Source organism: Dendroctonus ponderosae, unplaced genomic scaffold (genome assembly GCF_020466585.1).
Source record: "Dendroctonus ponderosae isolate FM_Combo_2020 unplaced genomic scaffold, Dpon_F_20191213v2 Dpon_F_20191213_4, whole genome shotgun sequence".
In the NCBI taxonomy this organism is placed as follows: Eukaryota; Metazoa; Arthropoda; class Insecta; order Coleoptera; family Curculionidae; genus Dendroctonus; species Dendroctonus ponderosae.
The window spans coordinates 13,085,607-13,103,247 of record NW_026018611.1 but is presented as its reverse complement, the minus strand read 5'-3'; the positions used below and the strand labels follow the sequence as shown (position 1 = coordinate 13,103,247).

Sequence of the window (17,641 nt, the reverse complement as noted above, 5' to 3'; positions counted from 1 at the left end):
TGCATTCTGTTTTATGCATTAATGAATGTACACAGAAGAGGTGAAACTAACAGGCAAATAGAAGAAAGGGCTTCATCTCGCTGATGGACTTGTAATGCATCACTCTAATCAGCGGAGAAGGACTGAATCCTTCAAATGTACGTCTTTTATTCATTTCTTCAGAATTACTAATATTTAGATGCAATGGCACTGTTTTATGCTAAATCAGAGGCTTCAGGCAAAAATCGTAATCCTTCGTCAACTGATACCTGTTAAAGTGTTTTACACCGTTTGGAGCTCAAAACAGTCTTAATCTTAATTAATATTTTACTCTTTCAGAACAGATTATTTGCAATAAATAACAGTTGGCTTCGCGCATCTATCATATAGAGTTTGTAGACAGTTAGACCGACGTAGTCTTCCTAAGAAGGTACACTTTAATTTCGCCAGTCATCCAATATGATCAATTTTTTTACTGTAAAATCGTGCTTTGTCCAAACAGAAACTTTGCAAAAGTTTAAGCAAGGTTGACATGTTTTAAAAATATTATGTTAAGTTATTGCTTAATAGCAAAGTTGCCTTCAAAAGCTAATATTTTGAGCAATGAATGCATACATTTCTCAACAAATCTTCCACACTCTTCTGCAAGTTAGCGGCAGCAATCTCTTAAAGTGCGCGACGCCAGTTGAATAAAACTTTAAATAAATCAACAATATTCCAACAGAGCTCATATATAAATTAACGCAAATGTTAACGAACTAATCAGAATAAGTGATTACAAATAGGAGAGGTGAGAAAATCAGCGAAACCCTTGTTTAGCTTTATGATAAATTGCTTTGGTCATATGCTTTATGAATCATAATATTTCTGGTGCTTTCAAAATCCTTCGCTACTAACCTAGACGAATTATGACATTTTAGAAACCCAAACATAAATCGTGGAAAGGTGAATAGGAAGTTATGACCCGATGGGTTTTCCTGAACCTAAGATGGACATTTTCGGGCTATTTGTCATGTGGGACATAAAATCGGTTTATTTATTAGTCGTAATATTCCGATCCATGAAATATTGGCACTTCAGCTACAGGAACAAATTCTAAATCGCTATCGTTAATAGCTATAGTAATAGAATCACATTCGGTTGCGCCTATAAATTTTGATTGGTTACAGATTTAAAAAACCGTAAAGGCGATATTCAGTTCTTGCATCAACTATGTATTCATAATCTCTTTCATCAACTTTCGATACTCACCAGACTTTCCGTTGATATCTTTAGCTTTAAGATTGCGCGCTTTGAGCAAGGTAAGTGTGAGGGTGCTGTTGCTGGGGTGATAGCAAAGTGATGTAAGAAGTTCACCACATTTGTCTTTAGCTGGCGGTTTTAAAGCTTTCCAAAATGATGGCTTTTCGCTAAGGTCAACCTGAAAATTAAACATTCGCATTATACTTCACATATGGTCTTCAAAATAAGGACGTTTAGATGTGACCCTAACAATATATTTGTTACCTCATTATCACTTCAATGAAAACACAGCTATTAAGAGCCGAAACTGAAAATATTTGAATGCCAATTGCAATACGCAATCATAAATATGAAATTCCTTCTAGTTTGAATAGAATAAAACTAAATCCGAACAAAAGCTTTTTGATCAAGTCAATATAGATTCAGGTAGGCAAGTTACTCCATTAGGTAGCAACTCCATAGAGCTAAATGAGAAAAAAGCGAATTGTTTAACACTGGAAAGCTTTAATCCTCTGTTCAGCAGCATATAAAATGCATGCATAAACCTCTAAATAAATTAATGCCTACTATTCTATTACACGTGCTTAAATTTCATCATAATGCAGTATTATTGAGCAACAGTGGTATTTTTATGAGCTGATTGCATAAATTTTGCAGCAAAATGCACAGTCCAATTTTCAAGCTGCACATTGTGGAACAAAGTTGAAAATGTGAACGTTTTGATTCCGAGAAGATTGAAAAATTTAATTGAAATTATACTATATTAAAATAACGAATTGTTAAAAATTTATTGCAATTGGTACGATTATTATTAGATTAAAAAGAAAACAAGATGCTTTTATTAACAGCTTTTCCAGAATATCGAGGGGGTCTTTACTAAATCTCTCTAGGAAGTTGGTGGTTTCATTGCCAAAAAATAGAGCGCATATTCATCTTCAAGATGATTAAAACGATTTTACTCTCTGACGCTTTGTCTATGAAAAGATGTTTAATTTGTGAGAACAATGTAAAAATACAAGATTTAGGAATTCTTGTTGCGCAAGTTATTGAGCTAAACTTTGAGTCAAATTTTGAGAAAACATGAAACTCCAAAACGATTTATTTTGAAATGCCGCATTTTAAAATATTTATATTACTTTATCCCGATAAAAATTAGAATGGCAATAAATAATATTCTCAATATTAATAGGCGCAGAATATACGAGAATACGAAATTTACATTGAAAAATGTTCATACAAATACTAAATATTCTTGGTATTATCTGACATTTTGTCCACCTTTGTGTCTTTGAACCAACGTGTTTTCAAACATAAATTCATAGAATCATCTTTCATGCTTTCAGTCTAAGAATCCTACAATACATTTTTGTGAAGTTCTGATGAATTGTTCTGTATATTTACATAGTTAATATCTGCAGTTCTGATCGAGTTTCTAAGTTATAATTATCTAAGATGGGATTTATAAACATTACAACATGTAGTTCTAGTTATAACGTTATTACATTCTGATGAATTCAACAGACCATCTTATATATCAAAAATATTGATTATCATGGGGTTAAACACTTGTGAAGTTAATCCAATATTGTCACTTTGCTAGATATTAAAATAATATTACCTGGCACAGTGGTAAAAAGACTTCCCCAATTGAATCATCTCGTGAAAACCGATCGTAATCAAAGACGTGTAGATGCAAAACCCTAGACTGCAACTTTTGGATGGGAAATCCTTCGAAATAGAAGGTCTCGTTCCACCTGGGATTGAGGGTTCGTCTCTTAATTTTCGTTTCTAATCGGTGCTTTTTATCGGGGAGTAATGTCACTCTTACATAGGGATCACTTGTGCCTGATAGATCTTTGGCCGGCAGGTCTTTACCCTGCAATAAAAAGTAAACAATTATCAGTGAATATTGGACACATTATACATATTTTTTTAAATAAAACTATGCGTTCGTAAACCGAACTTAACATATAATTAATTAATTGGCGATAATTATTCTAGATCAAACTAATATCACTTTGAAGTACTAAGTAACTATTCACATTTAACAAAAACATGAGGCCGATTATTAATTCAAGAAATTCATAAACAGGACTGTTTTTGCGGCAAAAATGGGTCAATAAGATCTCAGAAAATCTTGAATTTTTTAGTACGCCTTTGATATGTGACTAAATGATCCAGTTTGCAGGTGCTTATTTACTCAAATTGATCGTGTTATCAGTAAACAATTTCACTAGTGTTCAACTATCATTTACAAAACAAGTTTTATACATTAAGTAGAGGAGTTTAACTCTTTACAAATATTCGGTGGTAACAGAAGTCCAATAATTTTATGAGCAGTATCAATCACTAGTCGGTCACTAATTTTACGGAAAATAGTTGTGCCGAAGTTCTTCAATAGTTTTCCTGGCACACGCAAGATTTGTGAGATTGCAAATTTGAAGCAACACGTTTTTTGCATATAAAACTGCAAATCTTTAAGTGGAGACTGTTTACAAACTTCTTTATAAAAAATGTTGTTTTATCGCATTGCTAACATATTCATAGACAATTTTTATAAACTTCTATAATAGCTGGTTTTCGAATAGTTCTATTTTACTTTACTGGTCCTTTAATACTTTTTAGTTTCCTTTTTTTACTATACTTGTCCCATTGAAAAAGAGCGCGACTGTTTCTAAATTTAGTACCAGTTTAGTCCTGTAAGAGATAAGAAATAATAGGCTCGAAACCTGCGCCGAGATTGAATGCTTATGTCTTAACCAGGAACATTCACTTGTACTTCATATGACTAAAAAACTATTTGCAAACCACAAACTATTTTAAACGGACTTTGTATAAATATCTAAAACCGATAAACACATTTTCGGTATTTCGTCATTAACAAAAATCAATATAAAAGTAGGTTAAAAAATTTACAATGCTAATTCAAGTAGGTATTCAAAATTTGCTTATAAAAGTATTATTGTATGCAGTAAGTATTGTGCGCCGTTGAGGTTTTCAACGCAGATTCCTTTTGCGTAATAGGGATTTCGGATAAAAATTTACAAAAACTGACAAATCTACAATTCTTCTTATGGATAGTTTATTTTGTTGTTTTCGGATTATCCATCTTCCCGGATGCATCCAGGAAAGAAGGCGAACGTTTTTACTCCGCATTCTTTTGGATATTTTACGACGTTAACCCTTGCGGATGTCGCCGAATTGCTAAAATATTGTAAACGAGTTACCAACATATTTTTTGGCGAACCTCTCTCTCTATGCCGATTTTCTCTAAGTTTATTTCACCGAAAATACAGCTGATTAAACTGATCTATATTTCAATTACATTGAAGATATCAATGTTGGTGTTTTCCGTTTTTTTTTCGTCCAGTTTTTATCAATTTTTTGTTTAAAAAAATGTTTGCCGGCCGGTAAAGTAAGTGTTTCTCAAATAAATTATGTTAAAATTAAGTTTTTCTGCCCCTTTATTAAATTATGATTAATAATCCAATGAAGCCAACTTGCTGTTGATTTTTTGTTGTGAAATTTAAGGACCTTGCAACCTGAGTTTTAAAGTATGCAATCAAATTTAAAATATGTGAAAGTAAATGAAGAAGATAGAAGATAAAACTGTTCATTTTAAATTGATGGAATAGATATCCATTTAATCTTTAAACTTATTAACTTAAGTCTCTCTATATTTAAACCATCAGATATGGTCTAAAACTGTAATGATGCTCAAAAAAAATCACACGCGCGTGTTTAATAATATTCATGGAAAGAAACGTGTGATAATTTTTGTTTGAAATGAAATTTGATATACTACTGGCTCTGAATAATTGCAGCCAAATTATATCAAGCCCGTTTAAAAATGTTTTCGAACCATTTCACAAATGGGAATACGCAACTAAACGTTTGTCTTTGTTCTTGCTGCTTAAGCTAGTAGAATAAATGTATTCAATCAAAAGAAAACAAAGCATAGCTGATAAGAAAAATGTTACCGGAAATATAGAAAATTACGATCACGCAATGTAGCTGGTTAATGAAACACTCAGAGAACTTTTGAAATACTAGCATCTGGTTACTTGTTTAGTGTTTCCGGAATTTTTTAAATTATGTTAGAATGAATATGTTCCATCAAATGCATATATAATATAACAGCAAAGTTCACGTTCTTCTTTGTTTTATTTTGTGACGCTTTCATTAGCTTATACGGAGTGGTACATTTCCCACAGAAGAAAGTATTAACGGAGAATGGAACAATAACAAAAATTTGATTATAAATTAAACCAACTATGTTCGAAAAAATGCGCCTTTCAGTAAATACGAGGTGTTTCAGTTGACTGAAAAAAGCCAAACTTAATAAATGCTTTTATGTAAATGAAAGTGATAATTCTTGGGGAAAAATTTGGCCCTAACTTTAATTTTTGTTTGCTAATGCTGGCAACAAATCACTATACATTTTTTTTAGATTGACTGGCGTTGCACACGCGCATATTCATTCATCTCTCATTACGCTATTTATTACTTGTAATATCAATATATTGATATTATGTCGCGCTTTTTTTTAAACGGTGTTAGCTGTATATGGTAATTGTGAGTACAATCCTCAGCGTGGCTTCGTTACTGAGCTTTTCAGTTGCACGAATTTTCACTTTTTTCGACTTTTTCGGGAGAATCACTGTGTAAGAATTACCTACTCTCAAAGTATATAGGGTGATTCAAAATTGGCGCCATTCCTCTGGAGGTGTTGTCTGGCGCTGTTATAGGAGTACAGAAAAAATAGTAAAAGAAATTCATTGTTATTAAAAACTGAGAAACTTCCAAAAAACTATATCAGAAATACGGCAGCAATGTTTTTCAAGAATTTCAGAATACATATAAGAAAAATACGGTTTGTCTTTGAATTTATTGCCACTTTGTCTTTGCCCTTTCTACTAAAAGGCGTTCATAACGCCGGGTCTCAGTTTTAAATAAATCATATATAATTGTGTCCTATGTTTGACAAAATATGTCTATACTGAAGATATTATGGAGCTGTGAATGGAATAAGACATCAGACAAATGACTGCTTTGGCGTTGTTGGCACAGATGTGCTATTTTCATGCAATTTTGCATTATCCCAGTGAAACAGCGTTGAATTTCGTTTTTTAGGACTTTAATCGACGTGGATTTGCTCATTTAAACATGTAATTTTACAAAACTCCAAACAAAAAAGCTAAAAAAATTAGTTAAATTTCATCATCTGGGCGTCCAATGACGATTTCCACATCCAGAACTAACACGACCCAAAAATGACTCGTACAGTAACTCTACAGTTCCCCTGGTCAAAAATTTACGCGCTGTTGAGACACATTGATGGCGCAAAAAAGTCAGCTATCATTTCACAATAACCAACACCATTCACGGTTAATGCTTGACCGATTTCATTTTCGAAGAAAAATCGCCTGGCGATGCCTTCAGTTTACGGCTGACAGCAAAATTACCTCTTTTGGATGCGTTTGCTTCTCAAAATTCACTAGTGGATTTTTGAATCCCTAAATGCGTGAATTTTGTCGAATGACAAAGCCATAAATACTAAAATGCGCTTTGCCTCTGAAGATCAGTTTGCTCAAATTTGTGTATTAAGGTTCCCACAGCAGCTTCATGTGGAACATTCAGATGGCCGCGTCTACGCATTTTGCAAACTGTTTGCAGTCACAGACTTTAATCACGGATGACAATAATTTACAAAGAGAATTCGTTGTTGCATTGCATGACTACATTTGACTCATTCATTTTTAAGAGTTTAAATTATTATAGGAAAGTACTGATTTACAGCTTCCTCTTGTCTACGTGCGAAATACTATAAGAATTAGGCCTCGTCCACATCTTTTGTTATTCTCAATTAAATTTAACCAGAAGAGACGACTATTTCGTGTATGATGACAAAAAATTGTTATTGCTGTTTGTAACAATGACCAAAACAAAACATTACATGACGGAATAAATCCACCTATCAGTTAAGGTGGTTTTTTTTCGATCAGCATAGGTATTCGTTTTCAAATAATAACTATTCAAATAATCTTCCAAAAATATTATAAGTATTAGCAAAATGTGCGACTTATAAGCCTGGTTTTATGGCCCAGAAAGTTTTTACTTCTGTCTCAAAACCGCAGGTTTAGTTTGAATCATTCGGACATGAGGTCCCAATTGAAGAATTACAAAGTGAGAGAACTGCCCCTAAACATTGAAGAAATACTTTACATTTCAGATATAAAGAGAATAACACAACTATGTTTTAGCTCTACTTTTTCGAATAATTTAAAAGTTTATGTATTATTTGACATTCCACCCTCAAAATTGCTTTTATAAAATATTGATGTTTAATAACACAGATAAATTACCGAATCCCTAATACAGCAGGCGTGTTACAAAGATTTAATATACAATTTTAAAATATTAACGGAGATTAATGACGTTTAAAATTTATTATACTTGAGACCACATAGCTTATACGAAACCTTTTTCGGGATAACGACTTACAGATTTCCATATGGTACATGATTTATTTCCCCAAACTTGTATAATATTAAATCAGTCCTATTTTACATATTTGCAGACCAGTAAATTTCCATATTTTATTTTTAATGATGGAAATCGGTACTTAAGTTCAGCACTTTACATTCTAGACAGAAAGAAGCAAAATGTTATAAAAATGTGCAACAAATAGGATTGTGAGTTAACCTGATTAACGCCAATATACATTTAAAATATGTTCATCGAATCCAGTGGAGAGTTATGAAGATAATATAATAATGTTGATAATAGCGCAGTTCCTTTCCTGAATAATCCCCCATGGTCAACTGAAATGTTATTTGATTAATCTCTCGACTTCCAATCTCCTTCAAGGCTAATCCAATCCAAATAGACGTGGTTCAATCGGATTACCAAAGACCAGACCTTGTAAAACTGTAGCCAAAGTCAATTTTTTCGTTCGGATTTCATTGGTAATGCCCATATTTGTGTCAATTTTTGTCTTAATAGCTACCATAAAAACCGAATATACATTGGTCGGGTTAGGTATCGACTATAAAGAAACTTTTTCAAAATATGAATCGGACTTTGTAACAATTGCATTTGACGAAATCGAGTTTTTCAAGTCAGTAACTTCTGCACATTTTAACTTTTTGTCGATATTAGTTAATCAAGCACATATTAAACGCCTCAATAAACTGCATAGAATATATAACCACCCGGTCTGTAGGGTCCTAGATCTTGCATGGATGGAATGTTTTTATTTCTACACTGCTACTTTCTTTATGATGATTCAGATGAACTTCAGAAATGGGTAAAACATATTACAAGAATGTCGAATTTGGTGTGAAAAATTTTCTCAAATCACATCGTCTTGGAGGCAAGCGTTTAAACAAGATTTTTCAGGTTTTCATTCATACGTTTTGAACTACTGATATAAAATTCGTAATAGCAGCATCGGTATTAATATTACATATAGAAGCCCCAAGACTCTCTCTAGATCTTATCTAGTATCTGAAATATTTCATAAATTTCGTGCCAATGCAACTCCGCTCACCAAAATGCGAGTTTTTGTGGCTTACTTTAACAATAGCTGAATGTCGTTAAATCAAGCTATAAAAACTCGCACTGATTTGAGTAAACTAACGTTTGTACAGAAGACGGTCAGAATTCTATTTCAATATCGTTTTCAACATTATGGAAAAATGAGATATCTTTCAAATATAAATTCAATCGCATATACTTAAGCAGAGAACATTTAGCGAAATATTTTACCATCTAAACAAAAAAGTACAGCAAATGCTTAAAGTGAACTCCTCCASCTTCAATAGACTTTCGGGATCGACGAGCTACTGTTAGTAACCATAGCTGTWAATTGAATGGTATTCTATGTTATTTCCACACAAAYGATCGTAAACTTATGAACCAATTCCTGACCGGTCGTTACTACTATTTCACAGACGATTAATGTTAGTTGCACCAACTAAATTAATTCAAGGAATTTAGATCAGGTGAGCGCGGTGTCCAAGTCCACGTCCAAGTCCTKCGCCAGGGAGAAACATATATATATGAGTCGCCGTYCAAACCATCGACGTGGTTTCGTAATGTCCAGGAGTAAGATCTATCCAACTCTTCGTGAAATAAATCTCCATTTAAATGAGACGGAAAAATATGCGACCCACAGATGTTATTACTTAAAATACGTTAAAATACATTTACCCTAAACTATTTGTTGTGAAAAATAACAGCTTTTGCTCTTTTAAGAATTAGACTGTTCATMAAATGTGTAAACAYTGTGGGTTCTATAGAATCGAAAATCCACCTACTAAAATGAAGGCGTTTTTCAGCATCTGCTGGCAGCAAACTTTGYACGASTTGTAAAACATAAACTCTCAGATGATTGTCTTTAAGTAAGCCMTCAGTGTTTTTCTGCAGATGTCTGTGTAGATRTTYGATTGAAATTCCTTTTTTAGTTTTGAGTCAAAATTATACAGTGTGGCACACAAAAYACACTTCTAAKAATGCTGRCTGGTTCAAACTTAAGGCAGATGGTGAGGCCAGTAGTAGTGTTTGCGTTCTGAATTTCACTTAAATTSGAYAATTGGTTKAAAACKTTTATCAGGAAAAACCTRAAAAAATCTAATTTCAACGGCTTTAATCTCCGAATCAATTCGATTTRGGAAACAGTTTTAAATTATGTATAAYATTATTCTGAAKATCTCWRAASTTCATAACTCTACACTTATAKAATGAAAYGATCCGAATGKTTTTTSGGGTTGWCARTATTCATYTTAAAARTGAAGGATCCCAAGCACAAATATGATTTTCATTTATTATTTGTCAACTGAATGCTGGGAGAATTTTATTGAGAATGTTTTTGTATGCCTAATTAAATATCAAAAGCAAGAATAAATGGGATGTCAGGAAGCAAACATTGATATGTGGGAAGAAATTTCGAGCTTTGTTAATTTCAGGCACTCCCAGAACGGGTTTCGCGCCTATTATTTCTCATCCGTTGATCAGCTCCTGACATATTACCATCCAATCGGATCAATCAATTTTTAGAATCAAATTTTGAAAAATGAATTAAATTAATGCCAAAAAATGTTAACTAAAATATGCAATATCTGTACGAAAGGAAACGTATATAAGTATATATTTTAAATGCCGTATGATATATCCAAAGCTTTCAAGGGATGTTTTAAGATCGATTTAATTCACTACATTAAATCGTAAATGGAGTATTTAATACAAAAAGGACTGAATCGGAAAAACGTGAGTTGGGACTAAACTAATACACTTCTGAGCCATTAAACTCACCCAAATAGATTTTATCTAATAAGGGGAAAGAATTTATACGTACGAGTTTTTCAACGCTGAGAGGATATTGCCATTTTATAGCATGAGACTCCAGATGCTAAGCCTTAAAGAAATTAAATTTAAACTTGCACCACTTTTCCTATACCCGAAGCAGAGCTGCAAAAAAAACTGATGAACAGCTGCTCTAAGACACTGAAAAGTGGTTCAAGCAGTCTCTAAAGCAATTTAACAGAGTCGTTTGGATTTAGTCGCTTTAAAATTATTATTTTTACACTACAGTTTTCAGTTTTAAAACATTTTAGATCATAGCTTTTCTAATTGAATGAATACTGACTTACCTGTAAAATTTTAAGAATTAGTGTTGTATTTTGAAAATCGTACTCCAGTGAAAAGTGAATTTGACCCACGTTTTCTGATGGCTCCGAATTGTCAATGTACATATCCACTAATGATATTGAACGGCTCTGAAGAAAGGCCATCTGAAAAATAAAATTAAACACAGTTATTTACAATATTGTTCAAGTACCATAAAGGCATAATATGTGTAGAACATAGATAAGCAACCATTCCGTTTTTTGCTATATCCCAATATACATTTTTATTATTCTGGCGCGGAACGTACACAATCGCCAAAAAACGTGAACAACAAAGTTGGGAAAGCTCGATCCTAAGTGCTTTTGTTTTTTGTTGGGATACTTTTAGATGTAGCGAAAAGTATTGAAATTGGATGAGAGTCCCACTTTTTCAAGGGTTGTTGTTTAAGCTTATGTATATATTTACATAGTGTTACTCAACACTCTGCATCACATGAGCTTTAAGGCAGACCCATTTTTTCAATAAAAACAGTAAAATATTTACTTTTACTGTAAAAATGAAAGCTGTCTTAGATAACTGCCTGGGATGTATTATTTACTTGTTCAGATTTATTACTAGTTAGATTATTGAAAATGGCAAATATTTCAGTTAATTCCGCTGAATATACAAAATTATTATCATCCAACTGTTTCCAGCAGTAAATTCGTTGGTGAGTGTATCATAATAAATATTTCATAAAATCTAACCTAATGTATATAATTACTTGCTCATTTATTATTGTGATAACTGTTCAAATTATTAATTTAGTTATTCCAGAGGTAAAATACAAAACAATAGATGTGAAGAGTTAATCGAAACGATCCCTCGAGATCAAAATCGATTTATAAGTCCCAATATGAGCACTAAAATTTTCACATACAAAACATAGAAGATATTAGAAAATAAAGTACAACTGCATGATTTACTGAAAACTGTGGAGTGTGAAGCATAAACGTTTTTGTGGACCGAGGCATTAGTTCTTGGGCTATGATAAATAATTTATTGCTTTTTTGCAGCTTAAAATTCGCCAATGTTAAGAAGGCGGTTAAACATATAATTATATTTAAAAACATTATTAAACATTTTAGATCATCCTTTATATTCCGGCTAGAAGAGACAGAAATTCATTTATTAACTGGCAGTCAAAATTTGCTCAAAATATTTAGAAAAAACCGACTTTTTAATGCAATAAAATGGAAATAACAATAATAGATAGTATAGATTTGTCATTACGCAAGAGTCCTGAAGTTGATTTTAGACAATAATAAAGAAAAATTAGAGCCAATGATTCAACAACGAAAAACAACGAACAAGTACTTATTTGTAATTAAAAGAATTTAATCTAAAAAAATAAGAAAAATAATCAAAATAAAGTTTCTTGAAAATCAACATTATTTTCAAATTTCAAATTCAATTTTATCAAATATTCGGTAGTCTTAAAATGTTGAACTAATAAATTGGAAAATATTGTATGTTTCTGATACAAATTTGAATTTAAATAGATTTATTTCACTTTAATATTGTGGACTAAAGTAACGCAAATCTTGGAATTCTCTTTACGCGCTGGAACCTAAGTACTGATTTTCACATTCCTTAATAACTTCCATTGCCTACATCATAGTTATCAATTAAATTTAAAAACTAATTTAAAACTTTATTTTGAACTAAAAACTGTTTAGTTTAGGAAAACAACTGACTTCCGATTTTCTCTGGAGGACAAGTTTATAATAAAGAATTATTTTCGTCATACATATCTGTGACCGATTCAGTACAATGAAATTACGTTATCCATCATCCAATGTTATAATTATGATTGGAAGAGGATTTTTTTAAAAATCATGAATGTAAATTTTCAACCCACCGTAAAAGTGTTGATAATAATGTTATTTTACGAGTGGAAATGAAGGTAGCTTCATTATCATTATCAAAAAAATAAAGAGAATTAAATTTGCTTAATATTTTGAAAGTGTATTAATTGGTTTGCTGTCACCACAGAAAAGGAAAGGTAATGCGGATTTCCCATTACGCTAACCAATAAGTTTTCTTGTCGAATACATTGTAGTAATTTGGCCTGTTGCTAAACAAAAAAGTTCACATTATATGTGTGCGCATTAAAGTATCTATGCTTTCTGTTCGAATAATTTCCAACAAAAATGTCTTTTTGGTCGATATGATATAATTTATAAGGAAAATTACTTAAAAGTACTTAATTAAATAAAATTACTACTGCGTTCCTCTAATGTAATGCGGCCGCATACATTTATTTCATAGTTTTCAAACGTTTTTTTTTTTCAAATTTTTTAATTGGTTTTTTCCTTTCAATTTCTTTAATTAGCCAGTTAGTTCGGAATATTTCTTTTTAACCTGGGATCGTGAGACATGAGTATGTAAATGCCCGGCAAATTTGAAATGGACGCGGGTCGAAAGAGCATTACTGCTTACTACTTACGAGATAAATAGAGATTTACGAGATAAAAAATAAACTTATGGTTTTTTAAATGGTAATCATAGTTGGCTGCGGGCCTTTTAAAATCCTTATTTTTTTCTGAATTTAACGATATAATTGCTCGTATGTTTTTGTCCTTTTGTTCCCGTTAAACTTCAAAAAAATATAAAAAATGTGTAGTAGGCTATGGAAACAAGAATTACATTATCACACAAAGCACAAAACAATAATGAATCGTTTAAATTAAATGTTCAAATTGACTTCCGTTTACGTTTAGGCATTTTTTGGCATCTTCACATTCAACTTGTGAGTTGTGTGAAGGTGCACTATCATGTTGAAAATATGCCAATTTTCGATACGATGCTAATGGAAAACTTTGTCTTCATGTTCATTTGGTAAAAAGTGTAAATATCTTTCAATATTTAAATTGTGATTATAAAAGAATAGACCAATCATTTTATCACTAAAAATGCCTCACTAGACATTCACAAAAAAAAATATGTTGATCTCGCCTATTTTCAATTAGATGATGATTTTCATTAGCCCAGTAAACATGATTGTGTCTGTTAATTATTTCATTTTTGTTTTGTGTTTGGTGTGATAATATAGTTCTTGTTTCCATAGCCTACTACACATTTTTTATCTTCTTTTGAAGTTTTACGGCAACAAAAGGAGAAAAACATACAAACAGTTATATCGTTAAATTCAGAAAAAAATAAGAATTTTAAAAGGCCCACAGCCAACTATGATTACCATTTAAAAAACCATAAGTTTATTTTTTATTTCGTAAATCAAGTTGACTATGATAAAGAGTGCTAGTTTATTAAATTCAACGCAAAAAGTTCTACCGAAGACAATTTTAACTTTTTTTCTAATTTAAGCAGTTTACGAATTATATGATCATTAAAAAAGTGTTGATTTCTTGCATTTTCAGGATATATCAGGAACCAAGTCGGGTACCTACATTTTGAAAACGGTAATGAATAGGCAATCTAATTCTGCCCAGTTTTGCCCAGTTAACGGATTCTCTATCTTTAAAAATGTAGAAGTTACCCATACAAAGATTCAGAAAATGGCCACCCTGTATAGTTACTTTGAGGGTTTCTTTCTAAATTTGCGACATATAAGACGTGAAATCAAAAAAACTGTTAAATAATTGGGACTTAATTACTTAATAAACAATTAATTAACAATGTTCCAATATCCCGACTTTCATTCGTTAGACTTTTGAATTTGGGATTCTTCAAAACGTTTAGTTTACGACTAAATAGTCGGCACAAGAAATGCGTCCATTGAGCTGCTTTAAGTATTTAAAAGTTGAAAGTCACTATTTACCTTAAAGTAGCCAGCTCCGAGCAAAGTACAATTATACCCAAAATACGAAAAGGGTTTCGAGCCCTGCATTTCAACGATCGTCAACTTTTCGTGGACTGAAAGCTAAAACTGAAGTCTAAAATATCTGTTTTCGGTAAATGCACTTTTAAACCGAGCTAAAAATTATATTAGAATCCTTTTGGAAAATTGGTTATTAAAAACAGATTTCGGTGCACCTGTTTGTGTCCTTGGGAGACTTTATCAGCTTTTGAAGGCAAATATATTACTTTGTTAAACTACTTGGTCAACAAACAGAAATACGTCAATTTTCCACTTGGTAACTTTTGGCTTGTTTTAACGTAATTTTAGTCAATCATAGTTTCATGCCAGAAATCCACAATTTTTAATCATCATTACTTTAGGAATGTTTGACATATTATTTATTTAAAATTAGGCCTTCGTTTTTGGTAAATTAACCTACCGGAAAACATTAACTTCATCTTTTCATTAACTACAAATTATGTAAGTTTTAGAGCCGCAGTCGCCTTTATAGCTGATGAAGCGCACTTTTTTGACTGTGATTTGTTGCTTTTAGTTTAAGTATAAGTGAACATTTTAAAGTAGCAAAAGTGATTATAGTCATAAATCCTTACGTAACGATACGAACTTCCTAGACACAAAATCACAATAAATATTGTTGCTATTAAAAACAATTTAATTCAAAAGAAATTCCTGGGTTCCAGTCAATTTTATTGTTTATGTTTTTGTAATATTTTAAATGGTAAACAATAAAATTAAGTGGAACCCAGGAATTTCTTTTGAATTAAGTTGAAACACAGTCAGGAAAATATATACAATAAGAGCAATGACAAAAATCATTTTAAACTTTTTTTCTACAGAACACGCTGCAAAAGAAATAACGTAAAATTTATTGGACACCTGCACGTAAAACACTCTACATTTTAGGCTCATACAGGAATTACAGATTGACTAAAATCAATGTAAGGCAATGCGTTGACTTTCCCTGAGAAAATGTATCATAAGATACATATTTTGGTTGAAATTAAGCTGGTTTCTTCTTCTTGAGAAAACTACAGTTATTATATTTAAGAACTTTGATTTGTTAAAAGAAACAACAAATTTGGGCAGCACTAAACATCAGCAGTGTAATGTGGTGTAACCTATGGTCCTGTGCAATTCTGAAACCAAATCATAGCGCATCAGAAAACGTAAGCTGTACTAAGGGACTTAAATGTTTCTGACCCATTACGCGATTGTGAAATATGTTTGGAAACCCTTGTAATATAAAGCGGAGTTGATGACAAAATACTAAATATAAAAATCATATTCAATGACAAAAAATGAAAATGCGTACATGAGTTTTCTAAGCTTAATGGTATTTGATTTCACTCGCTCTCAATATTCATTATTTTTCCATTATGAACTGCCCTAAGTAATTTAGCACTTTTAAATTCAAATCTACACGAATTAAAATTTGCCGTAAAAGTGAATCTTTTGTTAGCAGCTTCAAATTGCGAGATCTACTGAAACGGTGAAATTCATTCGGCTTTATCTTTTTCCAGTAGAATAAGCTGCTTGGCATATTAAGCCTGTTTATTAGAAGGTTATTAAATTAGCCTGCTGTTGAAAATATCTACCAATAGCGAGACCGACACGGAAGTAATTATAATTTATATATTGAAATCGATTTTTCTTTTATATTTTATTAAAAGACCGACCTATGCTTGGAATACAAAGCTACTAGAGTTATTCGTTTTACAACTATTGGAATTGTCGATTTATTTAACACAATATTAGGGAAGGAAATTCAATAGTCTGTTAATCGTCGGTAAAATAAAATCGTCGAAARCAGAAATRTGCTGATGTAARAACCAGTAATGATTTGAATTAGAAGCACATAACAGCAAACAACTTTCCAGCAACTTAGAAAATGTWWGTGTATTTTGATATGCTTTAGGCAAAATGTTAAATAGTTTTAATTGAAACTAATCCTATGWAAATRCCYACACSCCYCTTTTACAGAGTCAATGACTTTCTCATRAAAGATCAACTTTTTGCATGTACTAATAAACTATTTCTTGTAAGTTCATATGCTTAAAAGCAAACCGAGGCGCTACTTCTTATTAGCCCTACCCCCTTTGTTAAAAAAACTGTTTATCAGTCCTCATTGTTCTCAGGTAATGTATATTTCTTTGACTTCTTTTGTTGCTTGTTGGTTTGAGACGATGCAAAGAAAATACGTTCCGCGAAGCTTACACGTTTTTTCATTGGCCAAAGTCCCACGTTTTTATCAAGTTTTTCGCCCTACAGGGGTTCTTTATACATTCAATGCTTGCTTCCTGTAGCATTCACATGCTATATTCATATAAAGCCACCAAGCTGAAGGAGTCGAAGTCAACGGAAGTCATTGTCAAAAATTGCCTACTGCAAATACTGAATCTGGAAGCTTCAAAGGATTTCAAGAACAGAGTTCCGCTTGAAAAATTCTATTCACATTTTCGGATAGTGTATTTCAGAACGGTATTTGTTCTTCCTTTTGCGTTATTATTTAAAGTTAAATTATTTTACGTAAAATTTACTCAAAAGGGTGCTTCGTGAAAGCTTCGTGAAAACTTAGTGCTGAAACGTATTGTACCACACTGTGAATTTAGTGCTGTTGCAAGTTTATTGATATAAAACTGTAATAAAATCGAATGTTAAGATTTAATTAAATTTTTACATTGTTCCACAAATAATTATATTATATATTTCATTATGTATGAACAGGAAGTTTCACTAGTGGTAGTAGTTTTATGTTCTTCTTGTTAATCGTTTGCCACATATTAATGTTATTGTGGGCATTTTATTTAAAAACGATGTTTTTGAAATTTATAAATAATTTTTCATTTTTAGAAAACATATGAAACGTTGTTTTCTCTTCATCAATATTAAACAAAATATACACTATTTTGCAATTAGATTATATAACCA

The 17,641-nt window shown here is 31.7% G+C and overlaps 2 protein-coding genes across 5 annotated transcripts in view; one reads left to right on the top strand and one right to left on the bottom strand.

The window, feature by feature from the left end:
• LOC109537788 (synaptotagmin-7) overlaps positions 1-17,641 on the top strand; it is a 136,086-nt gene that overhangs the window by 44,271 nt on the left and 74,174 nt on the right. The window lies entirely within an intron of this gene.
• LOC125504165 (synaptotagmin-7-like) lies at positions 1,019-11,018 on the bottom strand (the record flags this gene model as incomplete). The annotated part of the gene is made up of 4 exons (XM_048665736.1): positions 1,019-1,125; positions 1,231-1,399; positions 2,840-3,097; positions 10,875-11,018. Coding segments are annotated over 4 exons (678 nt in total), but the record flags the coding sequence as incomplete, so codon positions are not given.